General features: G+C 33.6%; 1 protein-coding gene and 1 long non-coding RNA gene across 3 annotated transcripts in view; one reads left to right on the top strand and one right to left on the bottom strand.

Annotated features, from left to right (window-relative positions):
- LOC128236228 (hemicentin-1-like) overlaps positions 1-12,237 on the top strand; it is a 28,832-nt gene extending 16,595 nt beyond the window's left edge. The window contains exons 12-30 of one of the 2 annotated variants that reach the window (XM_052951109.1): positions 205-516; positions 734-895; positions 2,947-2,980; positions 3,120-3,336; positions 3,486-3,573; positions 3,729-3,805; positions 4,296-4,332; positions 4,485-4,582; positions 4,990-5,106; positions 5,324-5,478; positions 5,769-5,904; positions 6,220-6,351; positions 6,550-6,676; positions 8,693-8,754; positions 9,085-9,213; positions 9,381-9,506; positions 9,597-9,730; positions 9,958-10,093; positions 10,359-12,237. In XM_052951109.1, coding sequence (XP_052807069.1) covers positions 205-516; positions 734-895; positions 2,947-2,980; positions 3,120-3,336; positions 3,486-3,573; positions 3,729-3,805; positions 4,296-4,332; positions 4,485-4,582; positions 4,990-5,106; positions 5,324-5,478; positions 5,769-5,904; positions 6,220-6,351; positions 6,550-6,676; positions 8,693-8,754; positions 9,085-9,213; positions 9,381-9,506; positions 9,597-9,730; positions 9,958-10,093; positions 10,359-10,475 — 2,396 coding nt within the window. In that variant the 3' untranslated portion in view covers positions 10,476-12,237. The remainder of the gene's footprint in view (positions 1-204; positions 517-733; positions 896-2,946; positions 2,981-3,119; positions 3,337-3,485; positions 3,574-3,728; positions 3,806-4,295; positions 4,333-4,484; positions 4,583-4,989; positions 5,107-5,323; positions 5,479-5,768; positions 5,905-6,219; positions 6,352-6,549; positions 6,677-8,692; positions 8,755-9,084; positions 9,214-9,380; positions 9,507-9,596; positions 9,731-9,957; positions 10,094-10,358) is intronic. The other variant, XM_052951110.1, reaches the window with a different exon arrangement.
- A 1,120-nt stretch (positions 12,238-13,357) lies between these two features.
- On the bottom strand, positions 13,358-19,096 carry LOC128236229 (uncharacterized). Its single transcript, XR_008261296.1, has 5 exons — positions 18,851-19,096; positions 18,478-18,526; positions 18,011-18,192; positions 17,667-17,777; positions 13,358-17,007 (listed from the first exon to the last, which is right to left on the bottom strand). It is a non-coding gene; the product is annotated as an uncharacterized LOC128236229 (long non-coding RNA).
- Positions 19,097-19,942: the final 846 nt, after the last annotated feature.

Genomic DNA, 19,942 nt, shown 5'->3' with positions numbered 1-19,942 from the left:
TTAAACTTGAAATAAGAACTGTTTGTTCAAAAGTCCAAACATTAGCGTCTTTGCATTAAATTACCGATACTATGATTATACATATAGAGGTTCCAATCAGACGATGTTTTACACTTTTAAAATAATATTTTCACCCTCTGTTATAATTCTTATAAAATGATTTGTAGGCAAATGTTCAACTTTTGTTCCTGTTAATTTTTCCAGGTTCGCCTTTTTATCGACCGAACTACTTCCAAAACACAACAATCTCAGCTAGACCAGGAAACTTTGCAGTACTTCATTTCAGTGTATTTTCGAACCCTCCACCAACCCAGTTTACATGGACAAACATTTCAAACAATATGCGACTTACGAATGACACGACAACATCTGACAGAATTATTATCCACACTACTAATGACATGTCATCTTCGCTCATAATAAAAAGGGTGGAGCCCTGGGACTTCGGCAATTACTCTGTATGGGTTGAAAACGAAATTGGCAGCATGAACGAAACGTTTCGCATTGTTGAAGAGAGTAAGTGATTCAATTTATGTAGATATTTGCATTGCTCTTTCCAACATGTTTTGCTACATTGCCATAAATCTCTTCTTTAAGCATCGACAACCAAGGTCTTAAAATGCCATTCCTTCAGAGATACTAATTAATATAACTCTAACTTATGTATAGATGAAGAAAAATCACAAAACATAGGTCTCAACTGTCTTCTCGTTTTTATTTTTGTACGTTAAAGTACCATCAACTTCACCTGACCACCCTTTTATTAACGTTCCACCGGATGAGCAGGCTAAAACCAACACCATTGGCGTTGTCATAGGCGGTTCTGTTGGAGCAATAACTGCTGTAGTGATAACTGCAGTCGTTGTTATAATTATCGTTTATAGAAAGATGAAAGGTAAGTTTTTTTCTGAAAATTATGTTTCGACTTTTGATTATGGCATAATGCCAAAACATAATATGTCGATTGTGTTCTTATAAGTACTTGCTTGCTTCTTCTATTGATCAACCATATATATTTTAATGTTTACTTCATTGCTCAAAACAGTGAAAATTATGTTTATTAACAACCGGGTGTGTACTATGTCAATTGAATTTCGTTTTCCTTACGTGCAAAAATATGTTATTCATGTACCTAAAGATTAAAGATATAAGAAATATAAAGAAATAAGATTATAATATTTAACCATGACTTGGCTTATAAACAAGTACAAATAACAGCACTAACAATCGAGACGTATACTTAAAAAGTAAGGTATACGCCGGTTTGGAAGAGGTTGATATAATTATGTACGTGTTAGCGGCCTAGGGGCCTAGTGGCCTAGCGGCGTGAAGTTAGCGGCCAAGCGGCGTGAAGTTAGCGGCCTAGCGGCGTGAAGTTAGCGGCCGAGCGGCGTGAAGTTAGCGGCCTAGCGGCCTAGTGGCCTAGCGGCCTAGCGGCGTGAAGTTAGCGGCCAAGCGGCGTGAAGTTAGCGGCCTAGCGGCGTGAAGTTAGCGGCCTAACGGCCTAGCGGCGTGAGGTTAGCGGCCTAGCGGCCTAGCGGCGCAATATGGTATATTATTTCAAAGTATGAATTATGCCTTTTCTTCTTAAACAATGATAAATTAACTGATTTTGTGCACGAAATATCAATTTCAAGCCATTTTCAAAATATTTTTCAAAAAAGCTTATCAAACATTTTTCTATTTTATAGCATACAAACATGCCTGCTCTGCTAACAAAATGATATATTTGCTGTTTATATGCACCAATCATCAGTCTGAAGCGATTTTCAACATTTTTTCCAAGATGTGGATAAAGCGATCCAAGTTAGCGGCCTAGCGGCATAGCGGCCTAATATGGAATCTTATTTCAAAGTACGAATACATGCTCATTGTTAAAGAAGAAAAGGCATGTATTCGTACTTTGAAATAAGATTCCATATTAGGCCGCTAGGCCGCTAACTTCACGCCGCTAGGCCGTTAGGCCGCTGGATCGCTTGATCGACTTTTTGGAAAAAATGTTAAAAATCGCTTCAGACTGATGATTGGTGCATATAAATAGCAAATATATCATTGTTTCAGAAGAAAAGGGATGTTTTCGTACTTTGAAATAAGATACCATATTAGGCCGTTAGGCCGCTAGGCCGCTAGGCCGCCAACTTCACGCCGCTAGGCCGCTAGATCGCTTGATCGAATTCTTGGAAAAAATGTTGAAAATCGCTTCAGACTGATGATTGGTGCATATAAATAGCAAATATATCATTGCTTTAGAAGAGCAGACAAGTTTGCATGCTTTAAATGGAAAAATGTTTTATCAACTTTGAAAAAAATGTTGAAAGTCGCTTCAAATTTATATGTTGTGCACAAAAACAGTTAATATATCATTGTTTAAGAAGAAAAGGCATGTATTCGTACTTAGAAATAAGATTCCATATTAGGCCGCTAGGTCGCTAGGCCGCTAGGCCGCTAACTTCACGCCGCTAGGCCGCTGGATCGCTTTATCCACATCTTGGAAAAAATGTTGAAAATCGCTTCAGACTGATGATTGGTGCATATAAACAGCAAATATATCATTTTGTTAGCAGAGCAGGCATGTTTGTATGCTATAAAATAGAAAAATGTTTGATAAGCTTTTTTGAAAAATATTTTGAAAATGGCTTGAAATTGATATTTCGTGCACAAAATCAGTTTATTTATCATTGTTAAAGAAGGAAAAGGCATATATTCATACTTTGAAATAATATACCATATTGCGCCGCTAGGCCGCTAGGCCGCCAGGTTGCTAGGCCGCTAACTTCACGCCGCTAGGCCGCTAACTTCACGCCGCTAGGCCGCTAGGCCGCTAACATCACGCCACTAGGCCGCTAACTGTGGTTGCTGTATTGATATAAATCATACTTAATGTTTATCATTAGAGTTTTAAATACATTGTAGTTTTAAATGTTTTAACATTTTTTTTTATTTTAGGCACAGCAAATCATGACAACAATAATTTACAACTGTAAGTTTCGTGAGTTTTAACACAGATTCAAATATTGTATTACATGTACGTTTTAAATAATATATATCCCTTTTATAGACAGCTTCACAATAATAAAACTACATAAAAAATCCTACAACAACCATACTGTTTAACGCAGTTTACAAGATACGCGCCATAAAAGTGGAAAAATGGAGACATGTTTTGACAATGTGTTACCCATGAGTGATGACGCTTCAATGTACGAAGAAGAAAAGAACATATATGGAAATATACATACGAATGATGCTTTTGGGAACACGTTAACAATTAAAACACTACGGGATACGATACGACAACTAAAACTAGATCCCCTACCCTTGTTTAAAGAATTTTACGTAAGTTTAACCACTACTCAGTGTTGTATTGGTAACTAAAAGTCAATTTAGCATCACGAAACGGTTTTCCGTCTCAACTAATTTCAATTGGTAAACTATGCAAGCATTAAGAAATTTATCAAGAAATAAATTTCACCATTATATTTCAGACACTGCAAATGGGTCTGAAATACGACACGAAACACGCACTGAAGAAAAATAATGTTGCAAAAAATAGATACAGAATGGTCTACCCATGTGAGTAGCATTTCGCGAATTTAAAGTTAAGTGTTTTCGACGTTGCATTTACATTAACATTCGCTTCAGCCTATTTGGTGCTTAACTTTAATGCCTGTGTTGTTACCATTGTCTCATGCGTTTGTTCGTGATAGTTTATATTTCAATAATTTCAGACGATTCCAGTAGGGTGGTCCTTCCCTTCTTAAGAGAGGATTCAGACTCTGATTTCATTAACGCAAGTTACATTGATGTAGGTCTATGATATTTTTTTAAGTCAAGACATAATAGTATTTGCTACATTTCATTGTAGAGTATTTGTTATAATTGTTATCTTTTCAAACCAAACAAAATTGACAGTCACTTATTTCCATGGCAATAGAAAATCACTTGAACTAACATTATTCATAAAAAAAAAAATTCCTTTATATAGCTTCAAATATTGCGGCAATGTGCTGTACTCCGTAGATATAAATAAAAGATCCTTCTATGATAAGTAGTTCAACGCCAACTCATCTGATTCTCAGTTGACTCGTCAATCAATAGTTAATTCGTCAAAAATCATGGTCACACTTATAAATAATGTTATCTTCAACTAAAAGATTATTAATTTTATACGTAATAATTTTCGTATATTATCATTATTATAAGATCCTATACTAAGATGCTTATACATTTAATGATGGTACATGCTTTGTATAGTGAATGCAATATGTTTTATATACTGATTCCACTTTACACAGGGATTCTGTAAACCAAGAAAATATATTGCTGCCCAAGGTAAGAAACTATATTGGTTTATAAACTTTTTTTATTAGCATCACATGTCTGCTTGATATCATTATGTCGGTACATGCCTAGAAGAAAGTTTACTTACCCTCATAAAATTAACCATTGCTAATATACGGCTAGATAAATGCTCTACCTTACAGGACCGCTCGAAAATACCATCAGTGATACCTGGAGAATGATTTATTCGGAAGACGTAAAAATTATTGTCATGGTTACAAATCTTATCGAAACAGGAAAGGTATGTTTAAATTAAAACAAATATTGAAGGACCACACCGAGTTCATACACAAACGTTTTAAATGAGAATATATATGATTTTTCACTTTGATCGATAACTTGAATAATTGAATTATTTGTGTGTTTTTTAAAGAAGTTAGACATTTAATCTAAAACCAATGACTTTCATAACAAGCTCTATGAAATATACAAAAACAAATATAAGTAACATAATTTGAATACAAATATACATTTTAAATGTGCAAGGGTCATATAAATGTTTGTCATTTTAAATCGTTATGCTTACTTTCACCCTTTACGTGTACAAATGGGTCAATATTATGATAATTACGGTAGTTCTAAATACAAAATGGATATTTTTTGGAATATGAATACAATATGCATTCAGTGGCAAATGTTTAATTGCAGATAAAATGTTTTAAATATTGGCCAGATGACCGAGCAACATATGGAGAGTGTAATGTCAAGCTTGATCAAGTTGAAGAGTATGCTGACTTTGTTGTCAGGCAAATTACCTACAGCATGGTAAGGAGACGTTTCTCATTAGAGTATATTGACGTATATTCATCGATAATGCTGAGGAAGCGTCTGAATGCATGAAAAGCACCACAATACAGCACATGTGGTCGTAGTTCATTGTAGTGATCAGAATTGCCCTTCATAATAAATTTACATTTGGCATTTAAGTGTTTGATACTATAGTACAGTGTTTCCTTGACATCTTTAACCTAATCTCATTTAGGAAGGTACACGATTTGAACGACAACTGGTTCAGTTTCATTACACGTCATGGCCCGACAAAAATGTACCTGCGACGGCTTTGTCTTTAGTGCAGTTTTGGAGAAAAGTTAAACAGAGCGAATTTGTGGAAAAAACACCTTGGATTGTGCATTGCAGGTTGCTCAAGAAATTTATATAACTCATTATTAAATGCATTTCTTGTAAGTTGTAAAATGAAACATTCCTTTATTTTGCAAATTCTACCCTGTTGTATTTATTATTTTCAACAGGATTTTATTGAAACGTTAGTATAAGTCATTTGTTATGTAAAACAAGCCAAAATCCTTTATTTCTTATTATAGGCATGCAATAATAATTCCCATAAATTAAACGAAAGTTCCATCAGGTAAAAGTATTTTTCATCACTTTCGATCATGATACAATAAAAGCCGTTGTTATTACTTCAGCGCTGGTGTAGGAAGGACCGGGACCTTCATTGCCTTAGACTACCTCTTCGATCAAGGGAAGGTTGATGGGAAACTAAATGTTCCAGAAACTGTGAATCTTCTAAGGGAGCAACGAATTAGCATGATTCAAACAAAGGTATGTAAAGATGTCCTATTTTTGTTCTGAACTAAATGCTCGCCATATTGGTTTGACATGTGCAAATATATGTTAGTTTAAACATATTTATTTAACAACGATTATAAAACAAGCTTTAACAAGATTATATTAATAATTTGATCGTTGGCACGATCTTACGCGAGAGTGTGGTCTTGTGTTGTGGGGGGAAACGGAAAACCCGGAGGAAACCCTACTTGTCCTGCTCGGTGATCACAAACAAAACTCTATGTTAGACCGATGGTTCGAAATATTGATAGGTATAGTATACCTTATTCAAAACTATGTATATTCTAGGAGCAGTATCTGTATCTGCATGATGCAATCACAGAAATACTAGACCCTGTTGGACAGATTTTTACTCCTGAAAACAGTTTGAGGTTACTGTCAACTGCAACAGAAGAAAGAAAATTGATCAAAGAATTCAAAGTATGTTTGTCTTGCCTATTTTTGTGAATTTCTTTGTTTCCATTTATATTGATTTACCTGTTAGAGATTGGTATACTTTAAAAAACTTAATCTCGAAATATTCGAGTGATACTAACAATAATTTGATATTATGTTACATATCATGTGGTTCATGAGAGGCAATTTTTGTCGTCACCTGTCCAATGCTTTTTAATTTAGGTAATAACAAATTCAATCGTAAACGTTAAAACAGACATTGAAGGAAACGACTACGATTTAAAAAAGATGCCGGACGGCGTATTACCTGAAAACATTTGCAAATCAATAGACCAAACCGTCATACCAGGTTTGTAAAGTTGTGTTACATGTTGAAGATCAAACTTAAGGTGACACTATTTTTTAAATGAAAGTTGTCAAATTGGATTCGTAAAAAACGCTTGGTAGAAGTGTTATCTGCATACAACTCATTATTTATTTAGTTAGTTAGTTATGCTATAATTGATGCTTCTTTAGATAACTGTGATATTAAGAATGTATAAACCAGTTAACTCCCAGGTGAACTCCTGTTTTTCTGACTGTTTAAAGTAGTAACGTCTAAATTTGTATATTTTATTTAAATGTAATCTGTATTATTTTGTTGTGTGTCAGTTGTCGAGCGTCTTTTGAGCTTTAAACATACCGCCCCTGTAGGTTGATCGCTCGTAAACCGGTTAAAATAAAGCAATGGAAAGTACTAGTACCTCCCAGTATCAACTCTAAATTGAACTAAAATTATGTCCAAAAGCAAAACAAAATCAAGGCCAAACAATATTGAGTGAGTAACCTCCTTAGTAGTTCACTGAACATTCCATAGTACTTACACGACAGTTATAAATAACAATTGTTTTATATTTTGTAATGTGTTATTGCTTGTGGCGTTGTGATCAACGGGTGTTTTCCTTATAAACTTATGTAATGCTACTGGGCTTGTCCCTGTTCCTTTCATCGTCTTATTGTTTTAACCATGTTTATGGCATTCTTTCTTTGGCTACTGGGCTTGTTAATTAAGTTTTTAAATCATTTCGTTTAGTCAAAGTCAGCGTCAGCTATAATTCTATATAAAACAGTTCCTAGATATGTCAATTCATTTGAAACGAAATCGGGTTTTAAATTCCGCTGAATTAAATGACACTGGCTGTTGACTGCGGGACTAAAATACGTTTCGAATCAGTGGTTATATGAATGTATAAAAATCCACATTCAGATTACAACATATTTCATATACAATTTTGCAAATAGCCAAGCACCACCATCGAATAGAGATGATCTTAAACATGTTTCGTCATTTTTACGACATTTTTGTCTCCTAATAGACCATTTATTTTGATTACCAAAAACCGATCTCCCATTCATGAGTTTTCTTTTTCAACTAGCCAGTTTACTTTTGAGTTAGATTAAGCATACATAGTTCATATACATGCTTTTGCGAAAGATTTTCGTGTCCTCTGGTCACAGGTTGGTTTCGATTTCAAACACTATGGAAGGTAGATAAAAAATAAAGATACATTGTGGGGGTATAAGTATCTTCCTTGGCCGATAGTGTAAGATAGGTTCCTTTAGACCCGAGCGTGGGGGGGGGGGGGCGGAAACGAGTTTCCGCAAATCACCCTGCGCAAGGGTTGGGATGAACCTATCGCTGGAAGGTGTTTATGCTCGAACTCTTTTGTGCGTAGTGAAAATAAATGCGTGATAATTCGTGGTCGCATGGATATGCGCGCAGTAATTCAGATTATGTAATAGTCAAATCGGTCTTTGAATAGTTCTGAAGAGAGTGAAACATTATTCTTGAAAGTTGCGTGAAAACAGTGTTATGGTGACATTTGAAGCGAGAAATAACTAATTAGCATTCTAAATATTGCCTCATGGTTTCTTTGATGCTACAGACGACAGTCTTCAACAAGGGAGTTAATTACAATGTGATAACCATTAAAAAGGAGTTCCATGCGGGTACTTGTTTTATCTTTGCCCGTGGTCAAGATACGAATTTCTAGCATGGTTAAAAAATGTATCTACTTATCTGAGGTGGGAGAAAGATATTTCAAAAACATATTGACAAAAACAAAACAGTGTAAAGTGTGGTGTTAGTTTGATGTTACCATGAATATGGCCAAAAGAAATATGAAAAGATACAATAAAACTCCATGAAGCACATTGACCTAAATCCCCGACCATTTTCAAATAAAACCAGGATGTCTACTCAAGTGTCAAACCCAAATGGTTATAAAAAATAGAAAAAAAGAAACGTATTAATAAGAAACTGTATTTCACATTGTTTTTACATACTGGTGTACTTTTTGAACACTTTGTGACTACATTGTTTCAGATGACCTTTTTCGGCCATTGATTTCCACTGGAAATGATTTCATCAACGCTGTTTATATTCCGGTTTGTAGTTCATATTATGCGTCTTTGTTTTATGATTATAAAAATGCAAATATAAAGCTATGCAAAGACAAGACATTCTCGACCTACCGACCGACGGGAAAACGTTTGGATCGGGCCATTGCAAACTAACAATCGTATTATAATGAAATCAGCATCGTATTAATGTCAATTCACTTGAATCTCTCATCTATTTTATTTTGCTTTTTCATAAAATGTTTTAAATATAATTAAAAACAACAACATAAGGGCTGTTTTGTTAGAAGATTATCTTTGTGAGTATATGAAAACAAATTAACAGTAATCGTTACTTTAAATACATCCATTCTTCAGACATACAGAGATGCCGAAAAGTATATTGTGACGCAATATCCGTTACAAAATACTGTTCTTGACTTTGTTCGGCTTTTGTGGGACCACAGCATTGAGGATGTTGTTTTACTCGACGTAGGAGATGAAAAGGCAAGTAAACAATACAATCAGGTAGATATAAGGAAAGATACATATGTATCTATTATATGATTATATTATATATGAAACAGTTCCATAAGAGAAAGATCCATAATGCACAATGCACTCTAGTATCCATACATAATATGTACATTTTTAAACCACTATTTTCCTTTCAGCTGCATTGCTATTGGCCCCAAAACAAAAGTCCCCTTTGTATTGGACCTTTCGTCATCAGTCTTTTATCCGTGGATGAGGGGAATTACTGCACTATTCGAAGAATAGATATATCGTTAGCCGAAAGGGTATTTATATAATTAATTAAACAAAAACAACTAATTAAGACAAGAATGTTTCTTTAATTTTTATACTTTTTGACAATTTGTATTGTACAGCGTCAAAACAAACAGACGGTGGTACATCAGTTCACAGCATGGCCTGGATATTTGAATCTCTGTGAACCGAAGCCATTGACCAACTTCCTTCAGACGATCAGCAGAATTGGAGGACCTGTCGTTGTTCAATGCCAGTAGGTGATTTCCCTCACGATCTTGGTCACGATTCCCCTTACGATCATAGTGACGATCTAGGTTTTAATAGTTCATGCTTCTTGCGCCAAAAACATATACCATTATTTTAAACACGAAAGTGTTTGTGTAACGTGCATGCCAAAATGTATATATCGTTTTTTATCTTTTACACACTAACTAAACCGTTGTCGCAAGCTATACGTTCTTAATGCCTATTTACTTTCAGTGATGGGTACTCACGCAGTGGGCTATTTGCGGCACTTTTGAGTATTGTGGATCGAATAAAGACCGACAAGGAAGTTGCAATAGCAGACACGGTCAGGGTGGTGAAACACCGGCGTCAGGCAGCTATTACTGATGTGGTAAGCTGGTGTTGTGTCAAATGCGATGATGATGATGATGATGATGATGATGATGATGATGATGATGATGATGATGATAATGATGATGATGACAAAATGAAGATGATGATGATGATGATGATGATGATGATGATGATGATGATGATGATGATGATGATGACAGGATGATGATGATGATGATGATGATGATGATGATGATGATGATGATGAAAACGTATGACATTTTTATTTGAGCATAATCGTGTGTTCTGATTATCTGTTAAAGGAGCAGTACCAGTTTTGTCATGAAGTAGTTTTTGAATACCTTAAGAACAGAGGAGGGAATGTCGACGATAGCGAAAATCAGGAATACGTGAATATGACATTTCCCAAGTTCCTATAAATCAGGTTAAACCTGATTTCAAAACCGTTGCACTCCATGTACGCTAGTTGTTTGACAAAGTGCTTCACACATCTATAACTCTAAAGGATAAACGGAAGTTATTACTATTCATAGTATGTGGAGGTCGAAAATCATGCAATGATTGAGTTAGGTCAAATTTAAGATATAGAAAGTTTATGGACACAAGGCCTCGAAATACTTGTTATTTATCAAAAATTTATGAACGATGTTATTATTGGTTTTGCCGTTCAAGGTCATTTTGACTTCCTTGTAAGGAAAACTTGTTTCACTAGTATCACATGTTATTGATGATGAATGACAAATGACATTTATTACGAAGATATTATTTAGTGCTTTTTCCGCTTTTAAAGTTAACCAGGAAAATTACATTTAACAAACTTGCGACCAATTTAAATGTATTTTCCTTAAAATGTTAGTGTATTTATGTGTCTAATGTTTTGTTCTGTATACCTGATTTAATCTATTTGTTTAGTGCAGCCATAAGGAAAATTACTGTTTCCACTTTAAGAGGAAGAAATGTATCTGTTTAAACAATCGATTCAACTTTAAAAAAAGGTATTTGAATAGCTGTCAATTGACTTATTTTGCTGTATTTTTGCACAGTAATAAACATGAACTGTTACGAAGGTCCTCAGATTGCTCTATTTGTCTTTTGGCAGGAATGTTGTCTCATTTACCTAAATAAATGGCTCAATGACATATTTTGTTTAATATATCAATCATTTGGTCATCATAAGGCGGACTATGAATAAAAGCACCACACGTTGGACATTAATATGCCTTCTTGTATTAGTGAAGGCCGAAATTTAAACATATTAGATCTAAAAAAAAAACATAAGGTGAAAGCTGCACTCTCACAGATTTACCGTTTTTTACATTTCTTTTATTTTATGTCTTGGAAAGAGCAAATTTTTGCTTAAATATCTGTAAACCAATGCTATAAGATTGCTGACAAAAATCAGATCGCAGACTTTTATATTTCCGTTCTAAAATTAGTGATTTATGGCTTAAACCGTTACTAACAGTTTAAGAAAAATGCATGAAACATCAATTTTTGAACTTAAATATAAAAATCTGCGATCTGATTTTTGTCAGCAGTCTTATATAACTGATTTTCGCAAAAATTGGGTCGTTCAAAGGCAAAAAATAAGAAAGTTGCCAAAAGATTAAAGTTGTGAGAGTGCATCTTTAAATGCCATTTATTTATTTTAAATAGATCTATATATTTATTTGTTTCCGTCATGCTTTCATATTGTGTGTGTATGCAGTTTATAAGTGTTTCATCATTATTTACTGAAATAAGCTATTTGCATACGTGCCATTGACTATCCTACCTAGCATATATATTGTTTCATAACTAAACTAAAACCATGTGTTCAAACTAATATCGTGTAATTGATTTAGACCATTTTGTGATCATACAAACAACCAATGCATTAAGACTGAAATTTATTACGCCTTTTGGTAGGAAACAATGTCAATTGAATTTCAACCTGATCAATCTGATTTTATCTTCCTGCTGTCTGAATGGGATCTGATTGTTTGAGAATAATGGTTTTGCTATGGTCTGCACTGTTTGAATATGATCTGCATTAGTATTGTTAGTTCAGTGCACTTAATATGTTTCCTGTAATACTGTATTAAGTCTTGTATTGTATCAACTATATAATGCAATTTCCCATTTGAATAGTGAATTGTAAATAAGTATGAATTCATGTAATCTGAATAAACATAACCTCCTCGTTGTATTTGCGTCTTTCCTGTGGAACACTTGCATGTTTAATTATAATTAAGGAAAAAATCAATGATTATATTACAGTATGTTTGCACTGTTAATTTGTTTTTTCGTTGGTCTTTACGACTGCTAATACATTCCAAAGTGATTTTCTCTAACGTGCAAAGTTTCAATCCTAAGTACGAAGAAATGCTGATGCAACAATTCTGTTTCATGTCTTGAACCATACTTTAACCAGCTATATATATAGCATACACTGAACAATGAGCATATGTTAGGCAGTTTATAAACACGAAAAACATTGTTGTTGCAAAAGTTATGAAGATAATATATCGCAAAATCAAGCTGTTTAGGTTGTCTTACCCTTTTACGTCGATTATATTGCTCGTCTAAATAAACAGATTTTAGTTTACAAGGTGTTTGGATTTGTCTTCCTGATAAGTTCTTTGCTAGGCATTGCGACATTTGAATATAATCTAATCAAGTATGGCATGTTATAAACATGAAAATGATGATTGTTTCAACCGTTTAGATTACGATATTTTTAACAGCAATTACTCAGGTCTTTTTTTCTAACCCTTAAACGTCGATTGTAAAACTGACATTAAGAGGCGTTCGCATTTTCGTCTCCAGAAATGACTCATTTTGATTGTTTCAAACTAAAGTATAAAGTTCATAATGATATCTTGATATCTTTGTTAATAGTTATGTTTGCTATTATTGGATGTCAATAACCTTTTCAAAAAAGAATACAGTTTGATTCCATCAGAAACATGAGCAAAAGTCTGTGTTTAATACAATGTATAATCAACGGTCCTTCATTCTTCAGCAAACCATGTATTTTATTACCTCATTTTCGCGCAAGGAGTTACACGGCATTATGTATTTATTATACAAAGGGAGAATAATCCAGAATCTTGGTTCCCGTCTATATTTAGTAACAAAACAATATGCTCTAATGAGTTGTATTTCCTTGTAATTATTCAGTACAGAACCAAATTTAAAAAGGGATCGTCCGATCGATCCCAATTCACAGACAGGTTGTCTGCATAATGCATGCCCTTTTTAAGCATATTTTACTAAAAAATAGAACCAACACAACAACAAAAGGAGTTAATTTCTTTTATTTCATAGCATTATTCCATCCAAAAGAGTCAGATATAAGAAAATGTTCTGTCCACCGAACAAATGAAAAAAAATAACAAGACAGAATTTAAACTATTCAAAACTATCAATTCACAAAATGTTCAGTAATGATAACAAATTGTAAACAGTCAAATTAAAATCGAAACTTGAAATTGATACAAAATGTTCGGTCGTCCGAACAATTGGATGTGGTCAAAAAGTTTTTAAATTGAGAGTAAATATTTTGATGTATTTAACAATTTTAAAATGGTCAAACTTAAATCGAAACTTGAAATTGATTCAAAATGTTCGGTTTAGTGGACAAAATGTAAAACATATGAAAAACAGTATTCTTATTTTTCAAATGTTTGATAGTCCAACCAAATTTCAAATCATGAAATTATAAAGTAGACAATATTCAAAAGAGACAATGTTCGGACGTCCAAACAATTGGATGTGCTAAAATGCTTTACCATAAAAGCTAAAAACTTGACAAATAATGTCCAAAGAGAAAATGTTTGGTCGTCCGAACAATTGGATGTGGTCAAAATGCTTGAAAATTGCGAATAAGGATTTCGATGTAATTAACAATTTGAAAATGGTCAAACTAAAATCAAAACTTGAAATTGATACAAAATGTTCGGTCGTCCGAACAAAGTTAAGTGGTCAAATGTAAAACCATTGACAAACAGTATTCTAATTTTCAAAATGTTTGATTGACCTACCAAATTTCAAAGCATAAAAATTATAAAGTAGACAATTTTTATAAGAGAAAATGTTCGGTCGTCCGAACAATTGGATGTGGCAAAATGCTTAACAATGAAAGCTAAAAACTAGACAAAAATGTCCAAAGAAAAAATGTTCGGTCGTCCAAACAATTGGATGTGGTAAAATGCTTAACAATAAAAGCTAAAAACTTGACAAATAATGTCTAAAGAGAAAGTTTTTCAAAACCATTTCTAATCAGTAGAAACCATGAAAATCAAATCAAAACAAAAACAGTCAAAGAGAAAATGTTTGGTAGTGATTTGATAAAAACTGTTCTCGACAACTTAACAACTTAAAATTAAAAAAAAAATTAAAAAAATGTCATTACAGAAAATGTTTGGTTTGTAAAAAAATTGAAATAGTTTATATCTAATCAATTGAAGAAAAAATAATGTACCAGATATATAAGAATAAAAAAAATATAACAAATTTTTCTATTTGATGAACTAAACTATTTTCTAAGAAGATGTACTCGGTACATAAACAAGAGCTGTCACAGAGACAGCGCGCTCGACTATTCCGCCGCTTTTCGGTGAATGGATTGAACAGTTTTGGCGAAACATGCAGGGATCACTGTTAGATTAGATTTCAATGCAATACATGATGGGCTGAGATATTTACATAAATTGAAAGGAAAATATTTGAGGTGGTATGCAAACTTTAACATAAATTCCAAGTCGAAAAAGGGGCATAATTTTGTCAAAATGCTTGATAGAGTTACCTCCTCCTGTGTACAGGTTGGGGGTATGATGGTGAACAAGCTTGCAAAGTTTCCAAGCCAGATGTCAATGGACTTTGAAAATATTTGAGGTGGTACGCAAACTTTAACATAAATTCTAAGTAGAAGAAGGGGCATAATTTTGTCAAAATGCTTGATAGAGTAACCTCCTCCTGTGTACAGGTTGGGGGCATAATGGTGAACAAGTGTGCAAAGTTTCAAAGCCAGATGTCAATGGACTTTGAAAATATTTGAGGTGGTACGCAAACTTAAACATAAATTCCAAGTTGAAAAAGGGGCATAATTTTGTCAAAATGCTTGATAGAGTTACCTCCTCCTGTGTACAGGTTGGGGGCATAATGGTGAACAAGTGTGCAAAGTTTCAAAGCCAGATGTCAATGGACTTTGAAAATATTTGAGGTAGTACGCAAACTTTAACGTAAATTCTAAGTAAAAAAAGGGGCATAATATTGTCAAAATCCTTGATAGAGTTACCTCCTCCTGTGTACAGGGTGGGGGCATGATGTTGAACAAGTGTGCAAAGTTTCAAAGCCATATGTCAATATTTGAGGTGGTACACAAACTCTTACAAAAACTTTAACATAAGTGGTTACGCCGACACCGACGCTCGGGTGACTAGGATAGCTCTCCTTATTCTTCAAATAGTCGAGCTGAAAAGCAATTCAATTTGAGTTAATAACAGACAAAAACAGTTAACATAGAGAATTTACAGATTCACATGAAAGACAAAGTTGAAGTGAAAGACATTGAGCATATTATGTGACAGTTTGTGATGCATATTATATATTTTATATAATGACAATCCATTTATTTATGACATTTGTCCTGTAAAGATTAAAAAAAAACACAATGATTTGTAAGAATATTGAATAAGGGTTCTAAAGGGGTCTAAAACTCTAAAAAAAAAAAGGTTATATGATGTAGGTGAGGCAAACTTGCAAATAAATACAGGTACAAACTTTTCTTTAATTCTTAAAGCTGCACTCTCACAGATTGAACATCATTTTTGTTAAAGCTTAAGCTTCTTATCTTTGAAACACTTTGGTTGAAATCAGTTCTAGCTATATAAAATATATATTAAACAACTCAAGACATTAAAGCTGCTCTCTCACAATTTGGCTCTTTTGACTTCTTTCATTTTTTGTCTTGGACTGAGCAAATTTTTGCTTAAATATCTGCAAAGCAGTAATCAAAGATTGTTGATAAAAGATCAGAGCAGATTTTCATACTTCAATTCAAAAATAATGTTTATGGCTATAAGTGTTTCTGTTTTAGAAAAATGCATAAGTTTAAACATCAATTTCTGAAATAAAATATGACAATCTGCAATCTGAGTCTCAGATTGGTTTATAAAGTATTTATGCGAAAAATGCATAGAAACGATTGATATAATTTATATCAATCGTTTGTATGCATTTTTCGCATAAATTGGCTCATCCTAAGACAATGTTTTTTGTCAAACGTTCAATCTGTTAGAAGGCAGCTTTAAGAGAAGAACCTATACTTTAATGTTTTATGTCATCAAGGTTTCACACAACAATATTCAACAATGAGATAAAATCAATTAATCCAATTTAATATCATACATAAAATCTTTGACATTATTGATGTCATGGCTATATACAACACCATGATTAAATTAAGCATTATTATCAAAATCATTATTTAAATACATCAAATAATTCTTGTCAGAACTAAGTAATGATAAAAACTAGTTAAATGAAAATTAATTAATCAAAAATAATAATAACTCAACATAGCCATACCAGACCACAACCAAAGAATATCTAAATAATTTTTCATTATGACCATCATATTAACAACTCCAGGGTTGTGTGAGATAATGTTTTATCATATGTGCAAATGTCTTGAAATTATCTAAACAAAATAATTTTTATCAGAAGATGGTGTAATGATAAAAATTACTTCTATGTCAATAAACAAAAATGATTCATAGACACATGCATTAATCATCAAAACAGCTCTAGCACAGTAATGACATTTCATAATCAAACAAATAAATTTCATTTACAGATAAATTAAGTCCAGTAGATGTAGCCAGATGTCTTATATCCTTCTTAGATGGATTGGTGATATTGAGGAAACCTTTTTGTCACAGTCCCACTCAACATCCAGTGTAAGATCTGAAATAAAAAAAATTTCAGTTCTTCAATATGGAGACCTTATTATGTTATTCAATACCGACCACTTTTCCCCAAACACAATCACATTAAAGGTCTTCATAAACTCTTTTCCTATAAAGCAAGTTTGGACAGTATAATTATGTCAAACATTACTTAAATAGGCGTTATCATTGGTGAGTTTGACGACCGAGCAAGGCTGCAAGTCAGTCTTATAACAAGTTTTTCCTTTGTGAAAGCCTGATTAAATATACAACAAGTTTCATCAATATCTATCAATGCTAACTAAAGTAATCGAACAGAAACCAATGTTTGACGCCCGCCCGTCCGCCCGTCCAACGACAACCTCATTCTAATAACCCGGTTTTCGTTGAAAACCTGGATAAAAAAGTCCCTGCATAATGTGAAAATTGCCAAAATTTGTATCATGTAAAATAGTGTTGTGAAACCTCATTGTGTGATGGTCCTGAATAACTGTTTCAAGTATCAAGCGTATTGAATGAATGGCATTGGAGTTCAAAGTGAAAGTGCAAACCAGCCCTTAAACCTCAACCTGACAACAAGAATAGAAAGGCCGCTTTAGTCTTCAGATAGTCAAGCTAAAAATCAACATATTGATAAGAAAACTTTGCAGTTTGATGTATCTTTACATAGTCTCTTACCTTTCCCAATCACTTTGGCTGATCGCCATGTTGACTTTCCCTTTTCCGTCCACTTGGCTTGAACAGCTTCACCCACTTGGAAATCATGTTCCTCCCTTTTTAACTTCTTCACTGTAACATACAGAAGTAAAGAAATTCTAATCAATATAGCCATGTATATGTATAACTTTGTAAATCTATAAAAATAAATTTGCAAAACGACTTAATATCTGCCTGCCATAAACATGACCACCTATTAATTTAATCAAGGCCTTCTATTACCGGTTGGCTGACAATTAACATGCATAAGAATACTAGCGACAAAGACACTAAAGCTGGAAATATTAATATAAAGTAAGTTTTACCATTTTCCATCTCCTTCTTCAAATGTTCATGTGCGACCAGCAGATCCTCATACTCATGTCTGTAATCTATAGCCGGTTCAATGTCTGGCTGATGATGGTCAATATCATCAAACAGATCAGCATTGCCATCAAATTCTACATGATTTTCTTCATCCAGGAGTGGGAGGCTGACTTGGGGTTTTCTGAAAGTTTTAGATGAATACAAATGTTTTTCAGTTCTTGAGTCTTTTGCAAAACAAACATCATTGACAAATTTTTTATCCTACATTTCATTTGAAGCTTTTTTTGTGCATATTTTGGTGTGAAAGTTTCAAAATTAATAAGATAATGATATTCATATACATAAATGATAAAAGAAAACTTCTATCAAATTTTATTAAGTAGGAAATAGACCTCAGTAAATTATGCACAAAACTGTCCATATGTTATTACATGGCAATGGTAAGTATTAAGCTTATAATGCATACCAATTTAGGTTGACCTGATCTTAACTCCTTCTCTGCCATGAACTCTTTCCTGAAATGTAAAATATTAAACACATTAAAAGTGACCACCATTTACTATTTTAAAGAGGTGACCAAAAATATATGTCTGAAAAGGGATAAAACTATGAAATTTTTAAAGCTGTGGTTGTGTTCCTTTATACTACATGCATTATTTCTATGGCCACATTTGTACCAAGGAATATTGGGTTTTATCAAAATCCTATTGCCTTAGTTGTGTATTGTGATGACAAATAAATATCTAAATGTATTTTTTAAAGTATTTTTTAAAGTTTTACTGTCAAGAAGGATACATGCCAAACGAAACCTATCTTAATTTAATACAAAAAAAACTTACACTTTCACATTAAATGCTTTTGGACCACTCTCTTCTGAAACTGACAAGCATTTTGGTATGCATGCCTGGCTGAGTTTCATCATTTGTTTAAAGAATCGCTCGTTGACATCTATCAATTGAGTGGACCTCAACACTTTCGTCCATATCTCATCTGGCAGCTGTGCCTTAAGAAGGTGGTGGGCCCACCTCTGCTGGAGCTTCCTACGGTCCAGTAACAAATAGTGTTTAGAAAATAGGTCGAAAAAGACACAGACAATACATGAATCATTAAAAATATATGTTGTATTTAAATCATATTGACACAAGTCATCAGTCAAATTTCATTATTAAACCCAATTATAGAACTTAAATGATAATGCCAAATAATTTGAACCCTTAATAAAAACCCCATCTCTGCCACCTAGTGGTTTGGGTTTCTGCCTCCAAAGCAGGAAAAGGTTTAAGTATGTACAGTTGCTGACTTGGTATAATACTAAATATTGGCTACAGATTGCCTCTCTGCCAGGCGCCCTGCACATATGAGTCAGGAGCACAGATATTTATGAATTCAGGTATCTAGTTATTGAAAGGGGTGGCATGGATAATTTTCCATTGCAATAAAATGTCAATGGTTCATTCTTGAACCTCCTCAGTTGTTACAAAATAAAACTTGAGCATTGAACATAAATAAACAAATTAAAGTCCCAGTGAATGAAAGACTAGGTTTCCTACATTATAATGTTTTAAATCACAATGAAAAATAAGGCTAATTACATCAGTACAGTCATATAGTACTAACATCTACATATCACATATCTTCACCTAACATAATCAGCACATCATTATACCTTTGCTTTAAACACCAATATCAGTGAGTCCTTACAGGTCTTCACCTGGGCTGCTGACATTGTCTCCTCAGGACGCAAATGCCTCATCATGCGCACCTTGTCCAGGAAGGAGACAGCTTTTTTCCTCTCATGTAATACAACATTATGTTGGTAGCCCAATGAGAGGGCAGCTTCCCTGGTCAGTTTTCTAAAGACATTAACCTTGACAGAATCTTTTTTCCAGCGGCCCTCATGGTACAGCGTCTGAAACAATCATTAGCAAAAA

Source organism: Mya arenaria, chromosome 5 (assembly GCF_026914265.1).
Source record: "Mya arenaria isolate MELC-2E11 chromosome 5, ASM2691426v1".
Lineage (NCBI taxonomy): Eukaryota > Metazoa > Mollusca > Bivalvia > Myida > Myidae > Mya > Mya arenaria.
This window is presented reverse-complemented; position numbering and strand designations above follow the sequence as displayed.